General features: G+C 40.6%; 2 protein-coding genes across 8 annotated transcripts in view; one reads left to right on the plus strand and one right to left on the minus strand.

The window, feature by feature from the left end:
• The first annotated feature begins 2,062 nt into the window (after nucleotides 1-2,062).
• Nucleotides 2,063-9,445, plus strand: DNAJC19 (DnaJ heat shock protein family (Hsp40) member C19). Of its 4 annotated transcripts, none has more exons than XM_024107385.3 (6): nucleotides 2,063-2,218; nucleotides 3,770-3,821; nucleotides 4,131-4,204; nucleotides 4,649-4,725; nucleotides 6,774-6,844; nucleotides 8,635-9,445. In XM_024107385.3, the coding sequence occupies exons 1-6, from the start codon at nucleotides 2,216-2,218 to the stop codon at nucleotides 8,703-8,705; spliced, it is 348 nt and encodes a 115-aa protein (XP_023963153.1). In that variant the 5' UTR covers nucleotides 2,063-2,215; the 3' UTR covers nucleotides 8,706-9,445. The 4 variants fall into 4 exon arrangements, with proteins under 4 accessions (XP_023963153.1, XP_005286036.1, XP_023963152.1 ...); XM_005285979.5 differs by having other exon boundaries at nucleotides 2,069-2,208; XM_024107384.3 differs by having other exon boundaries at nucleotides 2,127-2,248.
• Nucleotides 9,446-11,340: 1,895 nt separating this feature from the next.
• FXR1 (FMR1 autosomal homolog 1) overlaps nucleotides 11,341-27,447 on the minus strand; it is a 65,768-nt gene continuing 49,661 nt past the window's right edge. The window contains exons 10-17 of one of the 4 annotated variants that reach the window (XM_005285974.4): nucleotides 26,805-26,914; nucleotides 25,506-25,592; nucleotides 23,091-23,298; nucleotides 19,008-19,211; nucleotides 17,777-17,929; nucleotides 16,630-16,710; nucleotides 13,786-13,877; nucleotides 11,341-12,356 (exon numbers count right to left, since the gene is read on the minus strand). In XM_005285974.4, the coding sequence (XP_005286031.1) occupies nucleotides 12,183-12,356; nucleotides 13,786-13,877; nucleotides 16,630-16,710; nucleotides 17,777-17,929; nucleotides 19,008-19,211; nucleotides 23,091-23,298; nucleotides 25,506-25,592; nucleotides 26,805-26,914 (1,109 nt within the window). In that variant the 3' untranslated portion in view covers nucleotides 11,341-12,182. Of the gene's footprint in view, nucleotides 12,357-13,785; nucleotides 13,878-16,629; nucleotides 16,711-17,776; nucleotides 17,978-19,007; nucleotides 19,212-23,090; nucleotides 23,299-25,505; nucleotides 25,593-26,804; nucleotides 26,915-27,447 lie in introns of all 4 variants that reach the window. The other 3 variants (XM_005285973.5, XM_005285975.5, XM_065557706.1) reach the window with 3 other exon arrangements.

Below are 27,447 nucleotides of genomic sequence, written 5' to 3' on the forward strand. Positions count from 1 at the left end.
GTGGTTCCCAAACTTGGTTCGCGGCTTGTTCAGGGTAAGCCCCTGGCGGGCCGTGAGATGCTTTGTTTACCTGAGCGACCGCAGGTACGGCCGCTTGCAGCTCCCAGTGGCCACAGTTCGCCGTTCCTGGCCAATGGGAGCTGCAGGAAGCAGCAGCCAGCACATCCCTCGGCCCACGCTGCTTCCCACAGCCCCCATTGGTGTGGAGCAGTGAACCGCAGCCAGTGGGAGCTGCGATCGGCCGAACCTGCAGACCCAGCAGGTAAACCGGCCCAGCCCGCCCGGGGGCTTATCTTAGCGGGCCGTGTGCCAAAGGTTGCCGATCCCTGCTCTAGACAATACAATATAGGGCCTGATTCCCATTGATGTCAATATCAAAACTCACCATGACTTCAGTAGTCACATGATAGGGCCAAAATATTGTAGTTTCAGTAGGTTTAACAGTACATAAACCTATTTCCAGAGGCTTGTAATTCTGTTGTAAAAATTCCTAAAGTCTGACACAGATGGAAGCTTTTACACATATTTAGGCCCTGAATGGGACTATTCAACATGTATGAAGTTAAACACTTGGGTGTTTATAGAATATGGGTCTCATCTTGAAATTACATATTGGGAGGGGGGAGGAGGAACAGTTCAGCCTATTTTAGATGAAGGTTTAAACAAATATATTTGCCTGGCTTCACTAAATATTCTTTTAATAATCAAAAATGATTCAAAAACGACTTATCTTCACATGTAAATTCAGGGCATTAATTTCTAATGCAGATTAATTGTTTTACATATATCTGGAAAGCCATTTTTTTTTAAATAACAAAGACACTTATTTAAAACAAAAAGAAGAACAGGAGTACTTGTGGCACCTTAGAGACTAACAAATTTATTAGAGCATAAGCTTTCGTGGACTACAGCCCACTTCTTCGGATACATACATACAGCAAGTGGGCTGTAGTCCACGAAAGCTTATGCTCTAATAAATTTGTTAGTCTCTAAGGTGCCACAAGTACTCCTGTTCTTCTTTTTGCAGATACAGACTAACACGGCTGCTACTCTGAAACCTGTCATTATTTAAAACACACATTTTTCTCAAAGAATGAGGGAGGAGAAGGGAGATAGAGAGGAGTAGCATAGAGAGCACCAAAGGAGAAAGGGTGAGCCTCCTTCTTCCCAACCTCACTAGTCAGTGGCATCGCCTCATCCAGTGCTCCCCCTCCTCAGTCTGTACCCTCTCTCACCAACATTACTGTGACTCCCCTCTGCAGATTGGCTCCCTACCTCCAGTGTGAGCCCCCTATCGCTAGTCTACTTCTGTAATCTGTGCCCTCCTTCCCTACCTGGCAACCCCATCTCTCAGTGCCACCCTCATTGCCAGCCTGGCACCACCCAGTCTGTGCTCCTTTTCCACCCATCTCCAGCCTGGCGCCCCTCAGTTTGTATCCCCTTCCCCTCTCCCATCTTCAGCCTGGCGCTCCCCCCAGTCAGCGTCCCCTCCCCCCCATCTCCAGCCTGGCACCACCCAGTCTCCATTCCCTTCCCCCCATCTCCAGCCTGGCACCCCCCACTCTGCATTGCCTCCCCCCATCCACTGCCTGGCGCCCCGTCTGCGTCCCCTTCCCCCCCAATCTCCAGCCTGGCGCCCCCCGTCTGTGTCCCTCCCCCCACCCCGGACCTCCAGCCTGGTGCCCCCACAATCTGCCTTTCCTTCCCTCCCCCCAGTCTGCGTCCCCTTCTCCCCCATCTTCAGCCTAGCACCCCTCAGCCTGTGTCTCCTTCCCCCCAGCCTGGCGCCCCCCGTCTGCGTCTCTTCCCCCCGGATCTCCAGCCCGGCGCCCCCAGTCTGCGTCCCCTTCCCCCCTTCTCCAGCCTGGTGCCCCCACAATCTGCCTTTCCTTCCCTCCCCCCAGTCTGCGTCCCCTTCTCCCCCATCTTCAGCCTAGCACCCCTCAGCCTGTATCTCCTTCCCCCCAGCCTGGCGCCCCTCCCCTCCGGGATCAGTGCCCAGGAAGCTCCAGGCCCCCACCTCCGAGGAAGGGCACGCCGCGCTCCCATTCCCACCCACTCTAGTCAGCTCCGCTTTACGACAGGCCCTAAGGCCCCTCGCGGGCTTTACGACAGGGCTCTGGTGCCGTACGGCGAGTCGGGGACGGCGGGGCCCCGAGCCGTGTCCGGTCCGGCCGTTTCCCGCCCGCAGTAGCGGGGCTCCGCCGGGTCAGTCATGGTGAGGGCGGCTCCGGATCCCTCCGTCCAGGCAGGCGGGGGCGAGGGGCCAGTCGCGGGGTGGCCCCGGGCGGGGGAGGCCGGAGCGGCCGTTAGTCCCGCTCTGTGGCCGCCTCACCCGCGAAGCGCGTGGGCCGGGCCGGGAGCCCGCCCCTGCCGAGCGCTGTGTCCGGCTCGCGCCGCCGGCGAGTCGCTTGGGCCGCGGGACGCAGCTCGGGCGCCCTTGAGGAGTTTGGCTTTGACCTCCGCCCGCATTGCAGCTCTGCCCCTGGCCCTGCCTAGCCGGAGCGGCTACCGCCGTGTCTACACTACACCGGCGCCGTTACGGCAGGGCAGAGTGACACCGCAGTAACGGTTCTTACGCCAGCCGAGCTCGGGCCTGCCCGGGACGTGGAGTAAACTCTGCAGCCGCACGAAGGGTTGGACCAATGTAACTAGTCTGGTGACAAATCCCACCTCCCCCAGCACAGTGATACCAGTGCAAAATCTGCCTGTCGACCAGGCTTAACGATTTGCAGACATTCCTGATCTTCAATGATCCCATTGCCTTCAGGGGCCTTACTCATCAGTTTAAAATTAAGCAGGGGAGCAAAGCAACCCTATGCTACAAACTTCTTCTAGTAGCGCTATGTCAGTCAGGGGTGTGATGTAGGCTTGATTTAGGACTAGGGTGACCAGACAGCAAGTGTGAAAAATTGGGGGGGGGGGGGGGGGGGGTAAATAGGAACCTTATAAGAAAATGACCCAAAAATCGGGATTGGCCCTATAAAATCGGGACATCTGGTCACCCTACTTAGGACAGACCTAGCTGTGCTGGCAAAAGCCTATAGTGTAAATGCAGTTATACCAACAAAATCATGCTTTTGCTGGTGTAGCTTGTTTGGCTCCTGGGTGTGTGTATGGAATAAGCTATTCCAGTAAAAGCACAGCTAGGAGCACTTTGCCAGTGTAATATACTGGTACACCTATACCAGTTAAGCGCACCTAGTATAGGCATGGCTGTGTAGATAATTCAGTTCGCCAGCTGTTACACAATCATCACTTATCCAAAATAGGGCCATGTGTCCACATATCTCTTGATTTTCAATAATTGAACAATGTCATTATGATTTTGAGCATTCAGACCTATTGAATGTCCTGAATGATGTTTGGATAATTGAAACTAAACTGTAATATTTGATATTGCTGAAGCATTTTTTATCTGTGGAACTCGAAGCATTTTATAAATACCAATTAAGCCAAAAAATGCATTTGTGATTAGTGGAGTATATGTTTCAGTAACTATATCCATATAGGACTACTGAAGCTTTTCTATTCCCAAGAGTAACTATTAACATTGCTACCTGTAGTTTTGAAATACAGTAAGGCTTTAAAAGCTGCCAGCCAATGTGTGCAAGTTAACTGTATCTATCAATTATATTGCAATTTACTGTTTTCTTGTCATATTTGAAGCCATTTTAGTTTTAATGTATATATGTAATTAACTTGACTAAAGATTATTGCATTTTCATTTTTGTTAATTGATCGGTTACTCTTTCTCCCCCACACCTAGGCTAGTACTGTGATAGCGGTTGGTCTGACAATAGCTGCTGCTGGATTTGCAGGTTTGTCTCTGGTGTGAGGAATCTAACACTGGATTGTACTTTTCATTATGTGCTTTAATAATGGTGCAGTGTAAAATATACTATCAGTTCAGCACGACACAGTACATTATCTTTTAAGGGACACATACAGAGGAGTGGATTTGCTGATCTGATTACAGCCAAAGAAAATACCTAAATTTTTCTCTTTTTAGTCAGGTCAAAACCATTTTTGTCCTACATACTAATCTGAAAGTAAATTATTGTACTGAATTTCTAAATCTTCATGAAATTATGCCTTTAGTTCTGTTAATGTTAGTCATTTTCTTTAAGGTCGTTATGCATTACAAGCTATGAAGCAAATGGAACCACAAGTAAAACAAGCCCTTCAGAATCTGCCAAAATCTGTAAGTTTTGTTTTATCCATAGTACTTTTTTTCAACCTATGTTAAATATATTTTTCTGCACCTAAATAGCTTCTCTCAGTCCCGAGTGAGAGGTTCAAGATGCTCTAATATAAATCGAGACAGACCAAACTGTCATCACTGCAATACTGTATTACTGATTGGTGCTGTTAAATTGGGACAGAAGATCTCCAAATTGAGTGTATAAAACACTTTCACTCATCTCAACAATACTGCTGTAGGTCAGTACCAAATTAAAGTGGTTGATTTGGCAACCTCACCAAATAGTTGAGTAAATAATAAGAAGCATCCTTGTACTCTTATAGATAGGAAAGCTCTGCAGCTATTAAAGAAGAAATGGTGATCTCTCCTTCACCTTCAATATTTATTGTTTAATTCACATTATTTTCCCTGTCAGTTTTCTTACTAATGCATCTTCCATTTCAGGCCTTCAGTGGTTATTACAGAGGTGGATTTGATCCCAAAATGACCAAACGAGAAGCAGCTTTAATATTAGGAGTGAGGTAAAAAATCATTTTAATTAAAAATGTAGGATGCAGGAGAGAATACAGGACTAATGAGTTTAAGATCAGGGGTCTGGTTTTTCAGAGGTACTGAATCCTCAAAGCTCCCATTGACTTCAGCATCTGAAATTCAGTGCCAAGTTAAATTAAAAGGGATTATCATAATGCAGAGACTGCTTTTACTCAGCTCAGTTTGCAAGACTGGCTACCAGGTCTTTCTAAGGTTGCATATATTAGATTGTTGATTACAGTATGTTGTACAAAGAAATATTACCTTTTAAAAGCCATTTCCAATTGGGGATTCAGTATTCAACCACATTTTTTTTGTATTACATTTTTAACTTGCTTTAACACCCAACCTAAGTTTTCTGGCAATAAAAGAATGTCACTGTGCCTCTATATCAAAGCATGGACTATGATGTATTTAGTATTTCAGTACAAAAATTATTTTTGTTTTCGGTCACACATACTAAAAAAGTTAATGACTGGTGGTTGCCTTCACCAAATTCTGGGACGATTGACTTTGGTTTTGGCTGCAAAAGTTCCACAAGCTTTCTAAGCTTAGCAACTATGAAGGCACAGCCTTATTCAGAAAATTGTTTCATTTGAAGTCTATCTGGATTTTAGGAACCCTTGCCCAGACTGCTGCAAAGACTTAAGATGTAGCTATCCTCATTCCTATATTCGGGAAATGGCTACTGTGATGACTTCAACTGGCGGACTCTCACTGCATTATTAGCTAATGTACGTGGTGGCTCTCTCTGAAGCTGACTGCCATCTATTCTGTAACTGACTGACCATGGAGAGGCTGATAACTGCAGTAAACACATACTTTAAAACAGCAGCCCCCAAATTGTGGGGTGTGGCCCCCTAGGGGTTTGGAGGAACGTTTGAGGGGGGAGAAGGGATGATGGGGCTGGGCCACCCAGCCCTACTTTGCCCCCAGCCCCACCCCTGGCCTCTGTCCCCAGCCTTGGCCCAGGCTCCTAGTAGTCATGGCCCAGCTCTGGGGAAAGGGGGGGGGGCAAATTACTTTGGGGCAGGGCGGGGGGATGTGATTTAAAAAGTTTGGGAGCCACTGCTTTAAGAAGAACCTCAGTGTGGTGATCAGAACTACTTGTATGAGTTAGGCACTTTTGAAAATCTTACCTCAACTCTGTGTCTCATTTTCAAAAGTAACTTGGGCACGTAGAAGCACAAATCCTATTGACTTTCTGACTCCCAAGTCAATGGGAGTTGGGCTCCTACATACCTTTGAGAATCTGGGCATAAGGTGCTTTTGAAAATTTTGCCTTGCCCTTATTCATTTTTTCACTGCTCCAGATTTGCATCTCATTGATCTTCCCAATAGCATAAGTCTGTGACATTATGCCTGATAAGAATACTTATTATTTGTATTGTGGTAGTACCTAGAGGCCCCATCAGACAGTGGGGCTCCATTTTTCTAGGTGCTGTACACACAATGAAAAGACCATCTTCCCCCCAAAGAGCTGAAATCTAAGTAAAAATACTAAGAATAAAAGTTTAGTAAGGAAAATCACACAAGCAGGCAGCCATAACTAAGTTTAGGGATTCAAATAACTAAATAGTTATGTCTTAAATGGCTTGCTCTCAAGGACTGTACACATACACCCACAAATGTTTACAGGACTTTAATTAGGTACAGTCCTAGGAAGGGTATGTGTTTTCTCTTTCAAATATGACTGAATTTCCAAGAAATAAAAGACCATGAAAAGTAATGTCAAGCTCCTTTTGACAGTTCTGCAGTAGAAACTGGTCAATGTCTGTCAGTGAAGCTGTAAAATACACACTAATGTTGGCATGATGGACTGAAGTCGTTGAACAAAGTAGCAACAGGAGAAAAAACTCTGCAGGGTAAAAAAAGTCTTTTCAGATTTCTTAACTTGCTGTGAACAATTGCAGTATGAGACAAATTATTCTTAATAATTGCTAATTTTTTTCTAATTTTGCAGGTTTTCAATTGTGTAATATTTTTAATAAAATTCCTTTGTCAGGTTACCTAACTCTGTTTCTTCTTTTTAAACTAGTCCTACAGCCAATAAAGGTAAAATTAGGGAGGCTCACAGACGGATCATGCTTTTGAATCATCCAGATAAAGGTATGTAAAACCAGTAGGGATAAGTCCCATTTGAAATAAATCAATTATTATTGTCCACCCAGTATATTTTTGGCCCAAATTAATGGAGCCAAGATAATGAGATGTTTAGGGCATATAGGTAAATCATTCATATATTAACAAAAAAAATAAAAAACCTGACTGGGAAGAAATACATCTTAAGATGCTTGAATCCTTGTATATTCAGAGGTCCCCTGCCCAAACATTTGAACACTATTAAGACTAATAGATTCAGCAAATTAACTCGTCTCTCATTACCCAATACAGCATCTCTGCATTGACTTGCCATATAAAGACAAAAAAAGTTCCTTTTCGGTGAAAGCCTACAGTGTGATTGTACAGCTGCTCCAACGCATGGAACTCCTATTTGGTTAGAATTGGGCCGTTAAGTCTTCAGAAACAGCAAAAAACTTAATATGTAGTATCGCTGCCTATGCGACGCTAATGCTGAGATTCAGTTAAGTACTTAAGTACATGCCTAACTTTAAATATATGAATACTGCCTTCTCTATTCATCATAGCACTTAAACCCCATTGACTTCAACAAATCTAAATCACGTCATAAGAACGGCCATACTCGGTTAGACCAAAGGTCCATCTAGCTCAGTATCCTGTCCTCTGACAGTGGCCAATGCCAGGTGCCCCAGCGGGAATGAATAGAACAGGTAATCACCAAGTGATCCATCCCCTGTTGCTCATTCCCAGCTTCTGGCAAACAAAGACTAGGGACACAATCCCTGTCCATCCTGGCTAATAGCCATTGATGGACCTATCCTCCAAGAACTTATCTAGTTCTTTTTTGAACCTTGTTATAGACTTGGCCTTCACAACATCTTTTGGCAAGGAGTTCCACAGGTTCTCTGTGCGTTGTGTGAACAAATACTTCCTTTTGTTTGTTTTAAACCTTTGTCCTTTGGTACTTGGCAAATTGGGACCTTTAATCTTGATTTAAAAGATAAAATGGCCTCCTTGAAGTGACTGTGAAACTTCCCATCCACTTCTTTGCCTCTTTCCTCCTCCTCAAATAAAACTGGTCATCAGGACCTGCCTTCCCCAGAAATCTTCCAGCAAAGGAAACATATGAACTAAAGCAAAGAATACTGACCTTAGGAGACACTGCCCTTTGTACTCTAAAAGGGTCTATGCATCTTTTGGTAGGTGATCAAATCTAATTTTGGTACATTTAATCTACTAATCACCTGTATTTTACATTTCACTATTAAATTATTCCACCAGTACAGAAGCTTGGGTCAGGCCCTGCTGAATTAGAGAGACTGGTTAATCTGTGGACTCATTAGCTTTATATAAAATATGCAGGGAACATCCAAAACATTTGGAAAATAGTTCTGCATACCCCCTCTAAATCCTTGGTGACCCTATCAATAAATTCACCAAGTGACACAGGACTAGACTAGAAACCTAATAGAATTTAGGGTTTGTCTACACATGAAATTATTCCAGAATAACTATTCTGGAATCACTATTCCTGAATTCTGAGTGGAGACATATTCCAGAATCAGTCTTCTTCCTGTCAAGCTTAATCCACTTCGTTGGCGTAAAAGCTGTTCCTGAACTCCATGTTTAGACAAATCTTAGTATTCTGCAACTAGTATCAGATGTCATTTGTCTATGAAGGGGCAGTGATGTATTTCTTCGAACAGACGTGCTCACATTTTTCTCCCTACTGGTACCAGTAAGCCAGAATTGGGCAATAGTGTAATAAAGTAGGAAAAAATTGTCTGTTTTTGTGACAAGACTGGTTTTTCTTCTAGGTGGTTCTCCCTATGTGGCAGCCAAAATCAATGAAGCTAAAGATTTACTGGAAGGCCAAGCTAAGAAGTGAATCTGGATATTTAGTTGTAAATTAATGGTTTAGTTTATGTATATGAATATCAGTTTTGATAACTGACCCAAGGAAAAGTTGACACCAATCTTTTTTACTTGATCAATGATTAAACTAATGCAGGGAACCCTCTCCCCCCCCCCCCCCATCTTGGTTGCATCATGTATATCTTGTTTTGGGGAGGGTGGGGGCTTACAAATAGTACTTTTCCAAAAGTGATTCTAAGCTACTATCTCTAGAAGTGGTACAATTTACCTCTAATTCAAAGTATTTTTCCTAGGATGACATGGGAAATACTGTGATTTGGTCTGGCTAATCTATATTCAGACAAACAGCCTGACAGTCTTGAGCACTCTGAAAATATTGAAGTTCTGTTTAACCAGGTACATCTGTTTGAAATTCATGCTGCTATGGCTTAATATCCCAAAGTTAGCAAGATGATACTAATAAGAGAAAAGGCTGGGTTGAAACTACCCAAGGAAAATCATGGGGATTTATTTGCACAATAGGAATAAAGCATTTAGAAATTCTTAGTTACATTAATGCGACATGTAAAATGGAGAAAGTGGAATGTACTGAATTCTCTTGTAAGATAACTTGTATTAACTTTCAAAAACAAGTTGGACATAGTCAGTGCTATTGATTGGTCTCCATGTATTTTTTTACTTATTTCTACACTGGTTTTCATTATTTTTACTGATTCCACTGCATTTAAATAAAATGACAAACTTATACTTCTAGTAATAAGTACTAAAATTTCATAATATACTAAAGCCTTACAGTATATGATGCTTATCTTAAAAGAATAAGGTATAGTACTCTTAGGATAACAACACTGAAGTTTGTAGTAAGAGATGGAAAGTGGGAATTTTACTTGCATGAGCCTTTAAGGTAGAGGCTTAGATTCAAAGTTACAAGGACGACTTTTTTTTTTTTTTAAATGAGAAATTGTAAAGGAGTTCCCCCTCTCCCCCCCACCCCCAAACAAAAACCTATCCATTTTCCCTTGGTAGAGAAAACATTGCTTTACAGCACAGAAGTTATGTTGTCTATACACGGACCACAGTTCACACAACTTTTAGCTTCTCTAAGTCTAATATGCTTGTATTGTGACCAAACTGAGGTCTTTGCAACCTCTCCCTGGGTCGCTCTGATCCCAATCTGCAAAAATGTATGTCTCACTGTGTATGGGAGTATCACCACTGAAATTCTGTGCATTAAGAAATGAGCAAGACTAAATCAAAGATGGAAAACCAGAACTACTGAATTGTTTTTAAGAGAGTATTTAACAAAAAAAATATAGAAAACAAGAAGCATGAAGATCTATACAGTGCTTCAATCTGTTTGTCCAGGTATTTCCCAAACTAAAACACACAGCTCTGCAGGTCCAGCTGTGATATATCTCAGGGTATTAAAAAATAAAAACATTGTTAATGGCTTTCAAATCTACCTCTACGCTTAACTCTTCTCCCCTATGTCCAGGATCACATTTTTCTAGATGTCATACTACATTCTTAAACACACATCAGATGAGCTCATCTTTCTCGCTTCAACAGTGCCATTGTGACCACCACTACCTTCCCAATTACTCCAGTTGTTTACTTTAGAATTATTTTGACTGCATACAGGTCTGTCTCATCTTACGCTGGGGTTACGTTCCACAGTCAGCGCGTAAAGCGAAAACCGCATATAGTCAAAATTACATTATGAATGTAATGGCGGGCGGAGTCGCCCGCACTACAGGAACAGTATTTAAATTGTTATTTTTCTTTTGTTTTTGCCGACTGCATAAAGCTGAATTCACGCATGTTAAATGCACGTAAGATGCGACAGACCTGTACTTTCCTCCCCAACTATACTGTCACCGAATCCTGGTACTTTTTTCTCTAGAACATACTGAAAACAATCCATCCCTTCAGCTGAAATGCATACCTATGTCTTAGTTACCTCTTGCCTTGACTACTGCAGCCTCTCTAGCCTCCTTGTTGCCATCTCAGCTCCTCTCGCTATATAAAATGCAGCAGTTAAAATAACGTTACCCACTGCTCAGAGCATGTCATTCCGCAAATCCTTCGACTGGCTTGCATTCACGGAATCAGGTTTAAGATGGTCTTCTCTTTCAAGGCTCTGCACAACCACACCCACATCTGCTGTGGTATCTTTCTGCATCCCTCTGGTCCACGTCACAAAATAGTGACCTCATTGCTCTTCATTTTCTAGTCCATATCAATATTACTCCAATGCCTGGAATGGCCTCCCCTATTCTGTGCCAGGCTTCCATCCTTTAAGTCCCTCTTTAAAAGCCTGCAAATGTCAACACATGTGAATGTGCCACTGTCAATACTTCCATCTATATAAAAATAAGTTATCACCTCCTCTAAATCTCCAAGGCCCTTCTAGTCCAGAGCATAAAAACGGTATTTTTAAAGCATCTTAACTTATGTTTTACAAACTCCTGTGTAGAGAGGTCAAGCTTAGCGTGTTATCTAGGTCTTCCCTAGGAGAGAACCTAGGGTTCATCTCAACCAGTTAATAAGTAAAGAGGTTAGTACTAAATTACAATGTCAATAGTCTGAAATATCTTGAGTTACTTTAACTAGGCCATCTTTCTGATTAAAGGAAACTAAATAACCAATGGAAGATCAAAGTTTATTTTTTTCTACCAGCATACAAAAACATATTGCACATCAAACAACCAAAATAAAAATACTCTACTAAGGACTAACATATGTAGTTTATACAGAATAAACTTTCTGGAAATTGATCTTTTCAGTAGTTCAGGTTATGTCTTAATGGACATGACTAATTCAGCTTAGTGTTTTATCTAAAGCTATGTTTGATTTTTAAATACTGTACAGTTTAATAAATAAACCAAACAAAGCCTCAAAGTAGAACAGTCACTGCCAATGTCACCCAATATCCCTGCAGATTATGAGAATTTAACAAATGTATTCCAGTGGTCTGCAGTTTTTTTCCTCTACATACAGCATTTAAAAAACATGTATTAAAACAGACCAGTTTCCAGACTAAACTAATGGAGAAATTACAATTCAGTGCAAAATATTTTAGACTGCATTTCTTTCTAGTTTTCCTCAGGTGAAGAAGTGGTTGCATATTATTAAAAATGTAACAAAAGCAGCTAATGCTTTCATAAAGAATATTACATTAGGGATTCCCCCCACATCTTTGCCATATTTTGAAAACAAAATAACATTTCCTATAGCCAGCAAGTTTTTGTTTATTTAAATGTTACATATACTATCTCAAGGCACATCTGATGATATATTTATAACACAGTAGGTGTCAAAGTATGTTTAACATATGATTTCTTCAGGATCCCTCCCCTTTCTGAATTCCAAAATGGAGGAACTGAAAGTGCGGTGTCAAGACTGGCGATCCATATTCTATCTTTGGCAAGCTTATACAAGCACTATTGTAAAATGTAATGTAAAAGAACTGTAAACTAGGAACTTCAGTTTATGAAACACCATTCAGCACTGCTTCTTCCTGATTATTTTCTTCTTCTTGTATAGTACTTGACTTCTCTTCTTCAGGGCTAGGCTGTGGCTTAGAAGGTTCGTCCGCAGATGCATTAGCAGGGCCATTTATTGCTTTTTCTGAAGGGCCATGTTCTTCAATCACATCTTTTGCCTTTAAAAGAAAAAAGATTTTAAAAACCTACTAGATACAACATGGAAAAACCCAATCGAGAGAGGGGGGCATAGTCCAGTGTGTTTTAAACATCAGAAGGGGAGCCAAGATCACCTGAGTTCTAATCTTGGCTCTTGACACTAACTCCCTCATAGGAATTGCCATAGTAGATCAGACCAGTGGTCTATCCTGTCACCAATAGTGGGCAATACCAGGTGCTTCAGAGGAAGGTGCAAGAAACCCTGCAGTAGGCAATTATGGAATAATCTATCCCCCAAGAAAGTTTCCTCCTAATCCCCAGTAATGAGAGTTTGGCTTAAGTCGCATTAGGTTTTATATCCCTTTCAAATCTCCCCTACTCCTTTTTAGTATTTACTAGTATAATTGGCTATTCTTGTTATCCATATACACCTCTACCCCGATATAACGCTGTCCTTGGGAGCCAAAAAAATCTTACCGCGTTATAGGTGAGACCATGTTATATCAAACTTGCTTTGATCTGCCGGAGTGCACAGTCCTGCCCCCCCGGAGCATTGCTTTACCACGTAATATCTGAATTTGTGTTATATCAGGTTGTGTTATATCAGGGTAGAGGTGTAAATGAATAATATCTTTTCAAATCCTGCTAAGCTTGTCATCTCAAATAAATGGCAATATTCTCTGTGTGGGTAGAAACGCATTTCCTTTCTTCAGTTTGATTTTGCCCCCTTTAATGTCACTGAATATCCCCTTGTTCTGGTATTATGAGATGGGTGAATAGGGTCCCAGTTTACCATCTCTACACCATTCATTCTAGCCTCTGTAGCCTTATGCAAGTCACTGAATCTCTGCCTTAGTTTCCCCTATTTGTAAAATATATAAAAAAATAATGCTTATGACTCCTGTGAGATGGGTATTATTCATAAAGTGCTTTGAAGATTAAAAGCTTTATAGGTGGCATATATTTAAGGAATTGGGGTAAGGACTTCTAATTTTAGAGTACTATGTTAGATGCAGTAAATTCAACTGTTACTTATAAGAAAATCTGCCTTATAATTCAACAACAGAGGAACATCAACAGTGTACTCAGTCACTTGCTCTTGTGATGTTATAGTCATCTCAAACAGTTGCCTCTTTACAAAAGATAAAGTGGTTTTAAAACACCAGAATCTTCAGAAAGACCACCTGATTTCATAAATATTCTGCAAAATTTACGATTTCATAATTTGGCTTGAAGATGGAAATAAAGTACTTTTGAGACCTATTTCAAATATACATTCACAGGGTAAAAGTATATCTGCCTTGCTAGTTAGCATCAACTATATTATCAATAGGGGTTTTCATTCCCCAACTGTGAAAGACTATGAGCATTCCCATCACTAAAGAAGAGAGGAAAACAAAGCAGCATATATTTTATAAAAAATGTTGAGATTTCTTCCTTTTTTCTTACCATTTCGTTCTTGGTTTTGGCCAATGTTTCCCTTGGGAGGTTTCTTTGTCTACTCTGAGATTCAGCTCGCGATATGTAATCAGCTACTGTGACTGTGTGAGGGAAGAAAAATTAAAGATGCTGAAGCGTTATGAAATAATCTGGAAAATATTTCATATTTAACAGTGAGCTAATTTGCTACTGTGCCATTGTTTAGGATTTTCTGCTCTTTATGCATAAAATATAGATTTTTATAGTTGATAAATGTGTCTTATTTCTGAATCACCTAACAACTCTTTGGGTGATTAAAAATTATAATTAACTTAACATTTAATTTATAATAATTTCATAGTAAAGATCAAATTCTGTCCTTGGATAAACATGCATGGCTTCCACTGAAATCAGTGGTAGCTGAGCATACATCTGCTTCTGCAGGCAGAATTTGGCTGCAATTAGGGTAAAAAATAATTCTAGTTTGAGGTAGGTGTAGGCTAAGCAATCTGAAAAGAAGGACTAACACTGAGCTCTCTTCATGACATAAAAGATTGTAAGCACTTTGAGAAAGGGAATTTGTTTATATTGGTACATTTTAGTGACGGGAAAGTGAAGTGGACAGCTATGGTACCATATAAAAAGTAAGGAAATTTCACTCTAGGGTATCCCATAGATTGAAGGGAGATTAGAAACATGGGAGGAATAGGTGGATTTAGGGGAAAACAAATTTTTAAAATAAGTAGTATTAAAATATTTATTTTTTTGGCAGAGTTCTTCATGAACTAAGCACACCCTCCTGCTATTTCCTGTCCACTTCTGCAACTCAAAGGCAACTCTGTACTTCTAGAACACATTTGTGATTATACATTTTGAAGGGATAAACAATGAGGTGATGAACCTAAAGAAGTTACAGAGCTCATCAAATAATCTATTGTATAACAATTGATAATTATATTTAGCATTTGACAAACTCCAGCTAGTTATTTTTCTGGGTTTAATGGTGATAAAATGGTAAGACCTATATCAGGGTCCAAAGCAAAATGTATTAATTTGGTTTCTGTTCCATTACTATTAGACACTTCGTAACTGGGTGCAACTGCTCAAGAGTTATCTAGTTTTGAGAACAATTCAGTTCTCAGTACCAGGAAAGGTGCTCCTTTAAAATACTACTTTACACGGAGTGACTTACATACATGCAATAGAACTACTCACATGAATAGTTATGCATGTACTTAAGTCCTGTATGCACAAATATTCATCCAAACTGTGCAACAGTAAGAGAAACATTACAACTAAATGTCTCAAATGAAAACAAATTTTGTATACTGATTTTTAAACATCTGATTATTCCGTGAGCTTTTCTCATGCTCTCACAATTAAACTAATGGAATTTTAAAAAATCACATTACAAAAGGAAAAAAAAAAAAAAAGATTCAGTACCATCTCTGCCATAACAGTATCATTATAAGCTCCTTCCATTTATTCCTATTATATATTTATAAAAAAAAATTAGCAGGAGAGCATTATCCATGAGGACATTATAAAACTACATATCTTTCACTATTACTCTCACAACCCAACATGCTATTGCTCTGTCTTTTATTTTAATTTATAAATATTTACTAATATAATCAAAGTTTATTCTGAACAACAGTGGCAACACAAAAGCACAGCCTTCATTCAACTTCTGAAATATGGGGAGAAACTAAATTGATTGAAAGCAAAATTGAGGGGTAGTTTGGTGTTTTTGAGTTTTGAATAAAGCATGTTTCAGTTGAAGGGAAATGCTGTCATGGCATTTCAAATGTTAACTAATATCTTATTATATTTCTCATTTACAATAACCCTTTGTAAAGCTGAAACTGATTTTCTTACCAATCTACTTCCTTCTTTGTAAGTACACATCTATTTATTATAGGACTGAAGAATGCTCATAAAGTACTGGACTGTTTGGATTTTTTTTTTTTTTTTGAAAGAGCACTGAAGGATGTTTTTCAGGAAAAACCTCCACATACGAACAATTACATGACCTTCAGCAAACAGATGCAAGTAAAACAGTCAAATTTTGAGCATAGCAGGCTGGAAAACATCCCTTTAAATTTACCAAAATGTCTTATGAATTTATAGTCACACATTTTCTAGAACAGGTAACACTGAAAATCAGAGAATTCACCTTTAAGATTTAAAGTGTTAGTACACATAAAAGAAATGCCTCAAACCACAGTACCAAAAAACCAGAAACATGCAATTTAATTTAAAATGTCTTTTTTCAATTTGTGGATGATTACTATGTCCATAAAAGTGAGGGACTGATAGAATTGGCTTGATATACGCATAGGGCAGGCAGATGTCATGTAAATTCCCTCACGTTGTTCTGCCAATGCACCTCAGTACTAACCCATGCCACCGCTGCTGTTCCAAGCCATCTTCCTCTCACATGAAAACAGCCAATAGTGAAAAATTTAAAAATATTTGGTCATGTCACTTTCAGGGGGTTGCACAGGTGTAAGTGCAGAACGTGTCCCAGTATTCTTACAGAGATTGATTCTGAACCACTGAAATCAATGGGAGTTTAGCCATTGACTTCAATGGGAGCGCAGCATCAGAAGTATAAACTGTATTTACAAGTAAAAAATTAAATTTTAAAGGACAATAAAAGTTAGTTTCATTAGACAGGTTATGAATTAAATATGTTCTGTTGTGAGAATTGTTTTTTGTCTTGTACACAGTAGTCTTATTAGTTATTAAGTAATTTTTATTTACAGTAGTGCAGCTATATATATATATATTTATAGATATACATAAACAGCAGACACATGACATTCTTTCATGCTTGTGATCTGAGGTTACCCACAGCTCCACTCGAGTTACCTGGCTGTCTATCTTCTGCCTGACCCCTGAAGCGACGCCTGCGGCTACGATTGCGTCGCTGGGGTTTTTTGTCACTATCATCTGCAATTGCAAAGTTTACCATGAACTATTCTGATGATAAAACTGTTTTTCTTCAGCAGTTTAAGGATGGGCACAGATTGCTTTTATTACCATGGAAGACAAAAGAAGATATACTGAAAGAAAATGGAATTTTGAATTGGAAGCATTCAAAATTGATTATAAACTTGATCGTTCACAGTTTGGTCCAGATTCAGTAAAACACTCAAGCACATGCTTCCCTTTAAGCATACACTTAAGTTTACGTTGCTGAATCAATGCCTACATGTGGTTTCTGAACATATAATAAATGAAATATAAACTGCTACTAGTCTACTAATAAGCTGATCATCGGCCCCACGTCATTGGAAAGTTAAGTTTTCCTTACGTTTGCAGTAAGATTTGTCTGACCTCAATGTCACCACAAAACAGATACAAAACTTCAGTGGGTAACTTTATACTTTTGATATATGGGAGAAAACAATTATATTCTGGATACTAGCCTCTTATTCTTCAGGGGCTAGTATCCCCCTGATACTAGCCCCTGGTATCAGGAAAGCACCCCATTCAGGAAAGCACTCATGCAAATACTGATGAAGTGAATGGGGCTTATTCAGGGAAAACACTTAAGCATAGGCTGAATGGGGACAGACAAACAGGTGTTTAAGTGCTTTCCTAAACTGAGGTTCAAGTTGCCAAGGGTTAAGGAAGTAGGATTCTGGCCCAAGGAGAACCATGAGTGCTTTGTTTCTCTAATCAGCCTCAGAAGGCACTAATTAAAACAGCAGTACTGACAGGAACCAAAGCAGGCGCACAAAGTCTCTCTTAGCCAGAAGTATTATGGACATGGTATAGGATAGCAGTAGAGATCAGTAAGAGAAGGAAACCTCATGGTACTTCCATGGGTGTGGAACACTTTTCACCAAAAGAGAAAAAGTTAGATAATACATTAATAATTATTTTTTAACCAAAAACAGATTTTCCACTCATAAAAATGAACATATGTTCCATTACGCTTACACAGACGATTCAGAACAATCTTTTGTGAGGTAACTCATTCTGTGGTTCTGTTTCCCAACTGATAACATACCTAAGCCATTCTCATTAACAGAAGCAGTGTCAGATTCCGTCATTCCATCCATCAGAACAGCATCTTCATCAGTCCTTCGCCTGCGTGACCGCCTACGACGGTTAGTACTGTGATGAGATTCACTGGCATCAGTGTCCACAGTCTGGTCTGACTCTGTGTTATCAAGTAAGCTGTAAGGGTTGCTGTCCGGATCTTTAAGCACTAAATATCATATGGAAAAGGTCCATCTAAGACAAACTTCAGTTACAAATAGTGGGTCATACTGATTTCATTATACATTTTAAAATACAAAAATGTATAAATTCATGCAGAACATTGCCATACATAACAGTTATGGTTTTATGCTAGTTACTCTGGGCTTTTTCACTAGGGCACCCCAGCACAGTAGAACACGTCAGCATATTATCAAGAGACCCTCAATGTAATAATTTAAAAGAAACTTTTAGAAGATTAGTTTTAAATCCATTTATTTGCTGAATGGCCCTCTACACCTAGTTAGCAGATACATACATGTGGGGGCTTCCAATGTCACAGCCCTGCACACTTCCTCACCAGACAGGAGTGTGGGAGCCACCATGGGCAGGAACTGTTCAGCAGTGCCCTGCAGCCAGGGGCTTGTCCTCCTCCTTGCAATCCTGGCAAGGGGTCTCTGCTCCACCGGGCCAGGACTGCAACCTCCCCTACACATTGTGCCCTGGTGTCTTGGGCCCTTTGGCCATGCAGGGAGCCCCTCGCAGGTCTGGTGTCAGGGCTGACAGCCCCTTTCAGCCACGCTGTCGGCACTGACCTAACCCTACCCCTATACCTACCCCCCTTAATTTCTAGGGACTGTAAAAATAAATACATAGTTAAAAATAAAAATCATTAACAGTCAAAATTAGAAAAAAATAAAAATAAAATTCTTCCAAGTCTAATTATCTGTGTAGGCTGGTGAAAGAGTGAGGACTGGGAGTTAGGGAGAGATGGGATGAAAAGCAAAGCCCTTAAACTTTTTCACAACATGGTGTATAAAACATGCAAATCCTGACATGACTGACATGATCCAACTGTAAATATCTAAATTTTGACAGTTGGCTTGCAATATACAGCCTGCTATTTTTTTAAAAAGTTGCAATATTAAAAAAAAAAAATACACATACTTTAAAATAGTGATTTACTTAATTTAAGAAGAGAAAATACAGCCAGTTGTCTGCGATAAAAATTAAACCCAAAATATATTTCAACACACTACCAGAGCTAATGGATGACTTCCCACCACGTGGTCCACCACGTCCACGACCCCCAGAAACACTACGTCCTCTTCCTCCAGGACGTCTTCTGCTGTCCCGCTGATGTCGGCTCTCCCGGTCATCTTCTCCTGCCAGTGACCAATCGCTCAGTTCATCTTTTCTCTCAGATTCCGTTTCGGAGGGATTAGACAGCTCAGAGTTTGTACCTTTAACAGTATGAAAAAGAAAAACAAAGAGATGGACATGAAATTTGTGGCCATATTCTAGCTTCAGATGCACACAGGAATCCCACTGACCACGGGGATCCACGTGTATCTGATACCAAAATATGGTTTTTAGGTTGTAATTGATATTTAGCAACTCTCTAGAAAACCCTTAGTTTTGTTTTGGAATAATATGAGAAACATGTGGTCAACAATTTATTATGCAATTTTAGTCATTTACAAGTGCAATTCATGCATAATGTACATTTTGTCTTTCTGCACATGGACACACAAGCACTGAGGGATTAATTCCATCTATATATACACGTACATGTGGGCTATATGATCCAGTTTCTAGGCAACTTCTCTAAAAATTCCCAGGGACAACTTTACCACCTTATAGAGTTGCTAAGCAACTACTCAATCATGCAACTACTGTAATGCTGGATTGAACAATTTAACTACTGTGGTAAATTATAGCCATAAATCTCAATCTGATACTTCTGGGTAACAAACTCTCCATAATTTTCTACTAGATTAAAAATACAACTCCTGCCTTTTTAAGCACTCAGACACTGAAGTAATCAGGGATGAAAATATTTTGGCCACTTGTGATTATCTCATGAAGGTACAACACCTTGAAAATTGAACTCCCTGAGATAAAAGAGTTTGTTATGTACTACATCAAGATACTGCCAACTAGACAACACCCATTCCAGTTTAGTACACAATTCACCAAGAGTACAAAATGGCTTAACCTCTGGCACATGGAAGCAATATTTTTTGGTGCAGACAGTAGGTACAAATCATCAATGCTTAGCACAGGGAACTCTGGACTTACTGGCATCAGGATTAAACAAAGATCATGCTAATTGCTGGTCCAACATTCCAAAAAGTAGTTGAAAAATTCTTAAATGACAACATTAATCATAAGATTAGAATCACAGAATTGTAGGACTGGAAGGTTTTCTAGTCCAGTCTCCTGCACTCAAGGCAGCACTAAGTATTATCTAGACCATACCAGGCAGGTGTTTGTCTAACCGATTTTAAATATCTCCAGTGACAGAGATTCCACAACCTCCCTAGGCAATTTATTCCAGTGTTTAAATACCCTGACAGGAAGTTTTTCCTAATGACCAACCTAAACCACCCCTGCTGCAATTTAAGCCCATTGCTTCTTGTCCTATCCTCAGAGGTTAAAAGAACAAAATTTTCTCCCTCCTCATTGTAACAACCTTTTATATACTTGAAAACTGTTATTATGCCCCTCCCTACCCCCAGTCTTCCTTCTCCAGACTAAACAAACCCAATTTTTTCAATCTTCCCTCATAGGTCATGTTTTCTAGACCTTTAATCATTTTCATTGCTCTTCTCTGGAGTCTCTCCAATTTTTCCACATCTTTCCCGAAATGTGGCATCCAGAATTGGACACAATACTCCAGCGGAGAACTAATCAGCACAAAGTAGAGCGGAATAATTACTTCTCATGCGTTGCTTACAACACTCCTGCTAGTACATCCTAGAATGATGGTGGCTTTTTTTGCAACAGTGTTACACTGTTCACTTATATTTAGCTTGCAATCCACTAAGATCCCCAGATCCCTTTCCACAGTCCATACATTTTGTATGTGTGCAACTGATTGTTCCTTCCTAAGTGGAGTACTTTACATTTTTCCTTATTGAATTTCATCCGATTTACTTCAGACCATTTCTCCAGTTTGTCCAGATCATTTTGAATTCTAATCCTATCCACCAAACTACCTGCAATCACTCCCAGCTTGGTATCGTCTGCAAACTTTATAAATGTACTTTCTATGTCGTTATCTAAATAACTTATGAAGATACTGAATAGAATCGGACCCAGAATTGATCCCTGTGGGCCCCCATTTGATATGCCCTTCCAACTTGACTGTGAATCACTGATGATTACTCTCTGGGAACGGTTTTCCAACTAGCTTTGCACCCACCTTATAGTAGCTCCATTTAGATTTTATTTCTCTAGCTTGTTTATGAGAAGGTCATGTGAGATAGTATCAAAAGTCTTACTAAAGTAAAGATATACCACATCTGCCACTTCCCCCCATCCACAAGGCTTCATTACAAACTCTCCCAGTTTTGAAACAGAAACAAGGCATATCTGAACCCAATCATAAAATATTTTTTTAATAATTACAGGCACTCTTTCCTGGACGTTATTTTTTTCCATATCACCTAGAATTACTTCAGAAATTACTATACAAACAAACGTTACATATGTTTATGGTTCTGTGGCATCTTTTATGCTGAAGGACCAAAGTGCTCCCTAAACCATGTATGTAAGGCATATCTACCCAGCACTGAAATTCAACCACTTCTTGGTTGGAACATGGCAGTAAGTCTCAGTCAATAGTACTTCACAATAGGTTCTGTTTGATTTTTCTTTTTAAGTAAATGAGGGGAATTCAGTAAGCTCTCCAAGTAAAACTACATGAGAAATCTTAAAGAGGTACAATTTGACCCCTAGGGAAGCCCTGCTGAGCCAAAAAGAGGCGAGGAGACTTATGGGGAGTTAAAAGCCAAGCAGTGGTTCTGCACTAGAGTTTCAGAGTTCTTAAGAATGCCGCCCTGAGTTGAGGGAAACTGGGGAGAAGTCTTAAGAGGGAATAGGGCGTAGAGTAACCAGATAGTCTCAGAACCTTAAAAAAGAACACGGGGATTTTCTGACTAGTTTAGTCAGGGAACTCTAAAGAGATACAGTGCTACTTGTTTATAATTGTTTTTAGTCTTTAAAATCAGTGCAGTGATATAAAAGAAATGCAGCCAGAGACCGCTCATTTGTTTTATTTTGGTTGCAACCGAAAACATGTATGTAAACCTGACACTCATTAGATGGTTTTCTCTGCTTAATTTGCGTTTCGCTGACAATTTCCCTGACACACCTTAGTATTATATAACTATACTACTGTCAAAGGGCATGTTCTCACCAAGTTCAGTTACTGGATTTTCATTTAATTTCATTTTTTCTCCAATTTAAAACATCTTTTCAATAGGAATGCAAACAAGACGGGATTTTCATAAGGCCTCATGTTCATTTGAGATGCTATGTTAATAATTAATGTGCTCTACCTCCTATGTTAGCTGAGCTCTGCATTCACTCAACTGTGTTCCATGCTATAAGTAAGGCTATGTTTTAGTCACGGGTATTTTTAGTAAAAATGGACAGGTCACGGGTAGTAAACAAAAATTCACAGCCCGTGACCTGTTCATGACTTGTACTATATACCCTTGACTAAAACTTGTGTGCTTGGAGGGGGGGGGGGGGGGGGGGGGGGAAGAAGGGGACGTGCAGCCAGGGGGACTCTGCGCGCTGCCCCCACCCTACAGCTCCCATTGGAGAACCACAGCCAATGAGAGCTGCAGGGATGGCACCTGCGGGTGGAGGCAGCATGCAGAGCTGCCTGGCCACGCCTCCGCCTAGGAGCTGGACATGCTGGCTGCTTCCGGGGAGCCCCCCCAAGGTAAGTGCTGCCCAGACCCCTCACCCCCTCCTGCATCCCAACCCCCTGCCTCAGCCCTGAGACCCCTCCCACACCCAAACTCCTGCTGCTGCTGGAGGAGGGGTGCGATGGCCCGAGACTGCCCCAGCAGCGGCCGGTGTGGTTGACCCGGGGGGCCGCCCAAGCAGATCAAGTGGCCCCCGGCCCAGTCACACCGGCCGCTTTACAAGTCACTGAGGTCCCGGAAAGTCATGGAATTCGTGACTTCCGTGACCTCTGTCACAGACGCGCACCATTAGTGGTAAGTAACATATCTAAAAATGAAATATATATTTAAAAATAAAGCACAACATCATTTTCCTAGGCAGAAGTTTCCATACCTGTTCTGTAATTTAAAAACACTCACCATAACCAGATGTATAATTGGGGCCTCTGCGACCTCTCCCTCTTCCACTATATGACCTGGACCCTTGTACTGAGGAGAGAGTACTCTCATCAGTAGTGTACCCCTTTTCCTTTTCAGGACCTCTGGTGGAAGAAGGTCTGAAACCCATACCAATCTGACGCAGTTGTTCATCAATCTGGAGCCTCTCCATCCTTAGCTGTTCTACTTCCTATATTCAGAGAGATAAAATCATAACCAGTTTTATAGCATTATTATGTGTTGTTAGAAAGTGAATTCAACCCTCAGTGTCATTTTAGCAGAGTATGTTTAACAGGTTTTCAGATCTTCCATTACCAATCAATATTACGTCATCTATTTGATAGCTGTCTGAAGGCCTGAGAAAGCCTTACGTAGCAATGTATTTACTTTCCTTATGCTTAATTAATGCTTTGTTCCTTTTTTATGCTTCGTGCTTAGTTAAGATGGAGTCAGCACATCACATGCAAAAACAAGTTACCTGAACCATAACTGTTGTTCTTCAAGATATGTTGTGCGTATATATATTCCATATCAGTCTACTGGGCATGCACAAACCTAGAGTTAGAGACTTTTAGCTAGCCTTATCTGTCAGGGTGGCACATGTGTGTTGCACTTGCTCAAGCCATGGATTGAAAGTATAAAGGGTGGGGCTACCTTGATCCCTACTTAGTTCTTTTTAACAGGAATCCTGATGTCTTCAGAGTAACAGCTGTGTTAGTCTGTATCCGCAAAAAGAACAGGAGTACTTGTGGCACCTTAGAGACTAACAAATTTATTTGAGCATAAGCTTTCGTGGGCTACAGCCCACTTCATTGGATGCATAGGCCTTGGCTACACTGGCAATTCACAGCGCTGCACTTGCTGCGCTCAGGGGTATGAAAAAACACACACCCCCCCGAGCGCAGCGAGTGCAGCGCTGTAAAGCGCCAGTGTAATCAGCGCCTGCAGCGCTGCACGCTCGCTCGCAGTGCTGCAAGCTATTCCCCTCGGAGAGGTGGAGTACTTGCAGCGCTGCGAGAGAGCTCTCTCAGCGCTGGCGGTGCGACTACACTTGCGCTTCAGCGCTGTGAATCCGCGAGTGTAGCCAAGGCCATAGAATGGAACATATAGTGAGGAGATATATATACATACAGAGAAAATGAAAAGGTGGGAGTTGCCCAACCAACTCTAAGAGGCTAATTAATTAAGATGAACTGTTGTCAGCAGGAGAAAAATAACTTTTGTAGTGATAATCAAGATAGACTCTGATGTAGCAGGAAAGGAATGTGGGTTGTGGAATATATATGTGCACAACACATCTTGATGAAAAACAGTCACTGTACAGTTAAATAACAGTTTCTTCTCTTTCAAGTGACTGTGCACAAATATATTCCATTTTAGGTGATTCCAAAGCAGTACTCCTTAGGTGGTGAGAATTGAGAATATATTTGAACATGAGCTGAAGAACAAACTTCCCAAAGTCTGCATCAGCTCTAGAAGATGTTGTAATGGCATAGTGTCTTGTGAAAGTGTGAATCGAAGTCCATCTGCAGGGCAGCCACAGGTCCATGACTGGGATATTGTTTAAAAATGCTGCAGAGGTAGTCTCACCTCTGGTGAAATGAACCAGAATTCTCTCTGCAGGTGTGACGTTGGCCAGATTGTAACAAGCTCTGATACAGAACGATATCCAGTTACAGATCATCTGTGCAGAAGCCACCTGATGTTATCACTACTAAGAACGCTGTCTTTGCAAACAAGTAAGGGCTCTAGAGCCCATGAGCCAGATACTATGGGGAGCTCCAATTAGTAGCCACATACACTGAGAAGGAACCGAGAAGCGTGAGGATGACTCTGCCCTTTTATACTCTTTATACCCTTGGTCCACAGCACAATGAAGGACAGGGCACATGTGCTGCTCTGATGAGTAATGCTAGCTTGCAGTCTCCAATTTGAGTGCACTGGGCATGCGCACACATAATATGGAATTATATACATGTAGAATCACTGAAAGGAGAATATATGTTAAAACATTAAGGTTGGACTGTTAAGTTAGGACATGCAAAAAATATAGGTTAAAACACATTATCTCTGCTCCCTTGCATGTCTGCAAGACAATAGGATGAATTTCGAGATCACACACTTTTTATCAAATGTACACAACGGTGTTCTCCTGCAGCCTTATTTTATTAACCTTATTTGTATTTTAGATAACCTGTGATCACATGCATTACGTTGGCCTTAAATTATATGTGCAAGGGAACAAAGTTGAAGCCATGCATACAACCGTAGGGCTAATCTTGAGAGGAACTGAACTTCTGCTACTCCCACTGAAGTAAAGGTGTTACTCAAGAATGTAAGTATAAATTGATAATTTCCTCTAATAAGCATTTCCAAAATTCAAAGATAAAAACGTACCTTCAGGTAGGCAATATGGTATTCTAAAAGAACTTGGACATTTCCAATGTTTTCTTTAGTGCCAACAAATACGAATGGGACCATTCCCTGTAGAAACAAAACACTATAATCATTCTCAAAAAGAGCAACATAGTATCAAAACCACCAAAAGAACAAATTATCTGCCTAAGTAATGTGAATAAATGACAAACACCACTCATAACAATGTAGCTTGGATCTTGGGCTGTATCCACCATATACTAGATACAGTCAGGGGAAGGAGGCAACAGTGACAGACATTTCTGCACTTCTCTGAACCTCGGGCTACTGTAAGTTAGAGAAGCTTCAGGATTGGTTTAATTTATGCTTGGCTGCCTATGGCCCCAACAGGCCATTTCAGCAGCTGCAGACTGCTGGGGCACGGGGATGTTCAGTCCATACCACTTTCCAGCCATGCTCACTGCACTAGTTGCCAGCACAGGAGTAGCTGTGGTGATTTTATGCCATTCCCAAATTCCCCCCAAAAGGGAGAATCCTCCACTAGCTAGTTAAACCAGCTTTTCAGCACAGATGAACCTTAAAAGGGATCCAAGTTCTATATATAAAGTAAATATTATCATGAATAAAGAGTGTAGCGACTACATGACCGTTGTGCAGGTGATCAGGTATTTGTGGGAGAAATGATACTGCAAATCAAAGAATGTGTTATTGAGAAATATGATTATTTAATCAACTTTCCTGAGTTTGCTGAAGTTTAAATGTAAATTTATTGCTGGTGAAAGGTGCTGGTTTGACAGCCCTGGCGAGTGAAGTCCTCTGTACATCCACAGAATAGGTACAGCACTGGCAGCTGCGGTGTTATCTTCCTCTACTCTGACCCACAAATGTGCCGCAACCAAAACCTACAAGGATCATCCTTAAGGTAATTCAATCTGCAGAGCCAGTTATTTGGCCTTTCTCCGGGAATGCCAAAAAGAGTCCCTCCCATCTAGTGTCAATTCTAGTCGTTTTTGTGATATGAATACCAGTCGACCAGCAACTGATTGAGACCAAAATAATGTCTCATAGGCAACCAAACAGCCAACAGATACTAACAACCTGGGCTATATATGAAATGGAGATCCCAAACTAACCCACTGGGTGATCCAGTACCTCACCCTTTCCCCAGCTTGTCAACTTTCTACAAATACTTTGCTAATATTAAACAGATAGTAAACAGTATCGCCTTTGCTCCTTCCAAAATCATTTGTTAACAAATTGCATTAATGCAGTTTTCAAAAATACAAGTTTAATAGTTGAAGGAAAGATTAAATAACTTACATCTTCTCTGGGCAGTTTGTTTTCATTGTCCCCTTCAATCCTCACCCGGACGACTCCAGACTTGTCTACAATCTCCTGAATCACTTTTCCATTTTTTCCAATAACTTTTCCTTGAGGGGAGGAAAATAGCTATTTTTGAACTAATGCTTCAAAGTTTTCTTTAACATAGTTTCCTTGTCATTTCCAAGTTAGATGTACTAAAACAGTAATAGTAATAAAATAAAAGTCGTGCTTTATGAGCCCAATTATCCACTACCTTGGACTTTATGTCACATTTTTCACCTACTTTACATAGGTGCAAATGACTACACAAGGTACAAGTGGGAGAATCAATGCAATGTACAAATCAGATATGTGTCATGGATGGTGGCAGCTGGATCCAGATTTGGTTCAACTGTGAGGTTGAATCAGGGCTAGGATTCAATGGCACTGTAATTTTACATGCTGCTCTTACTTTATTTCAATGTATCTGAATCAGAACAAGGAAATATGAGATTCCTATATAATGGAGCCAACCCAGAATTTAAATAAGTCCTTCTGAAACAGAGATCTTTCAGACCTACAGTCATACCACCTCATGAGATTCGACAGTGATCTTGTCAAATCTCATGAGATAAACCGTGTTGGGACATATAGTAGTAAT

Source organism: Chrysemys picta, chromosome 9 (assembly GCF_011386835.1).
Source record: "Chrysemys picta bellii isolate R12L10 chromosome 9, ASM1138683v2, whole genome shotgun sequence".
Taxonomy (NCBI): Eukaryota; Metazoa; Chordata; order Testudines; family Emydidae; genus Chrysemys; species Chrysemys picta.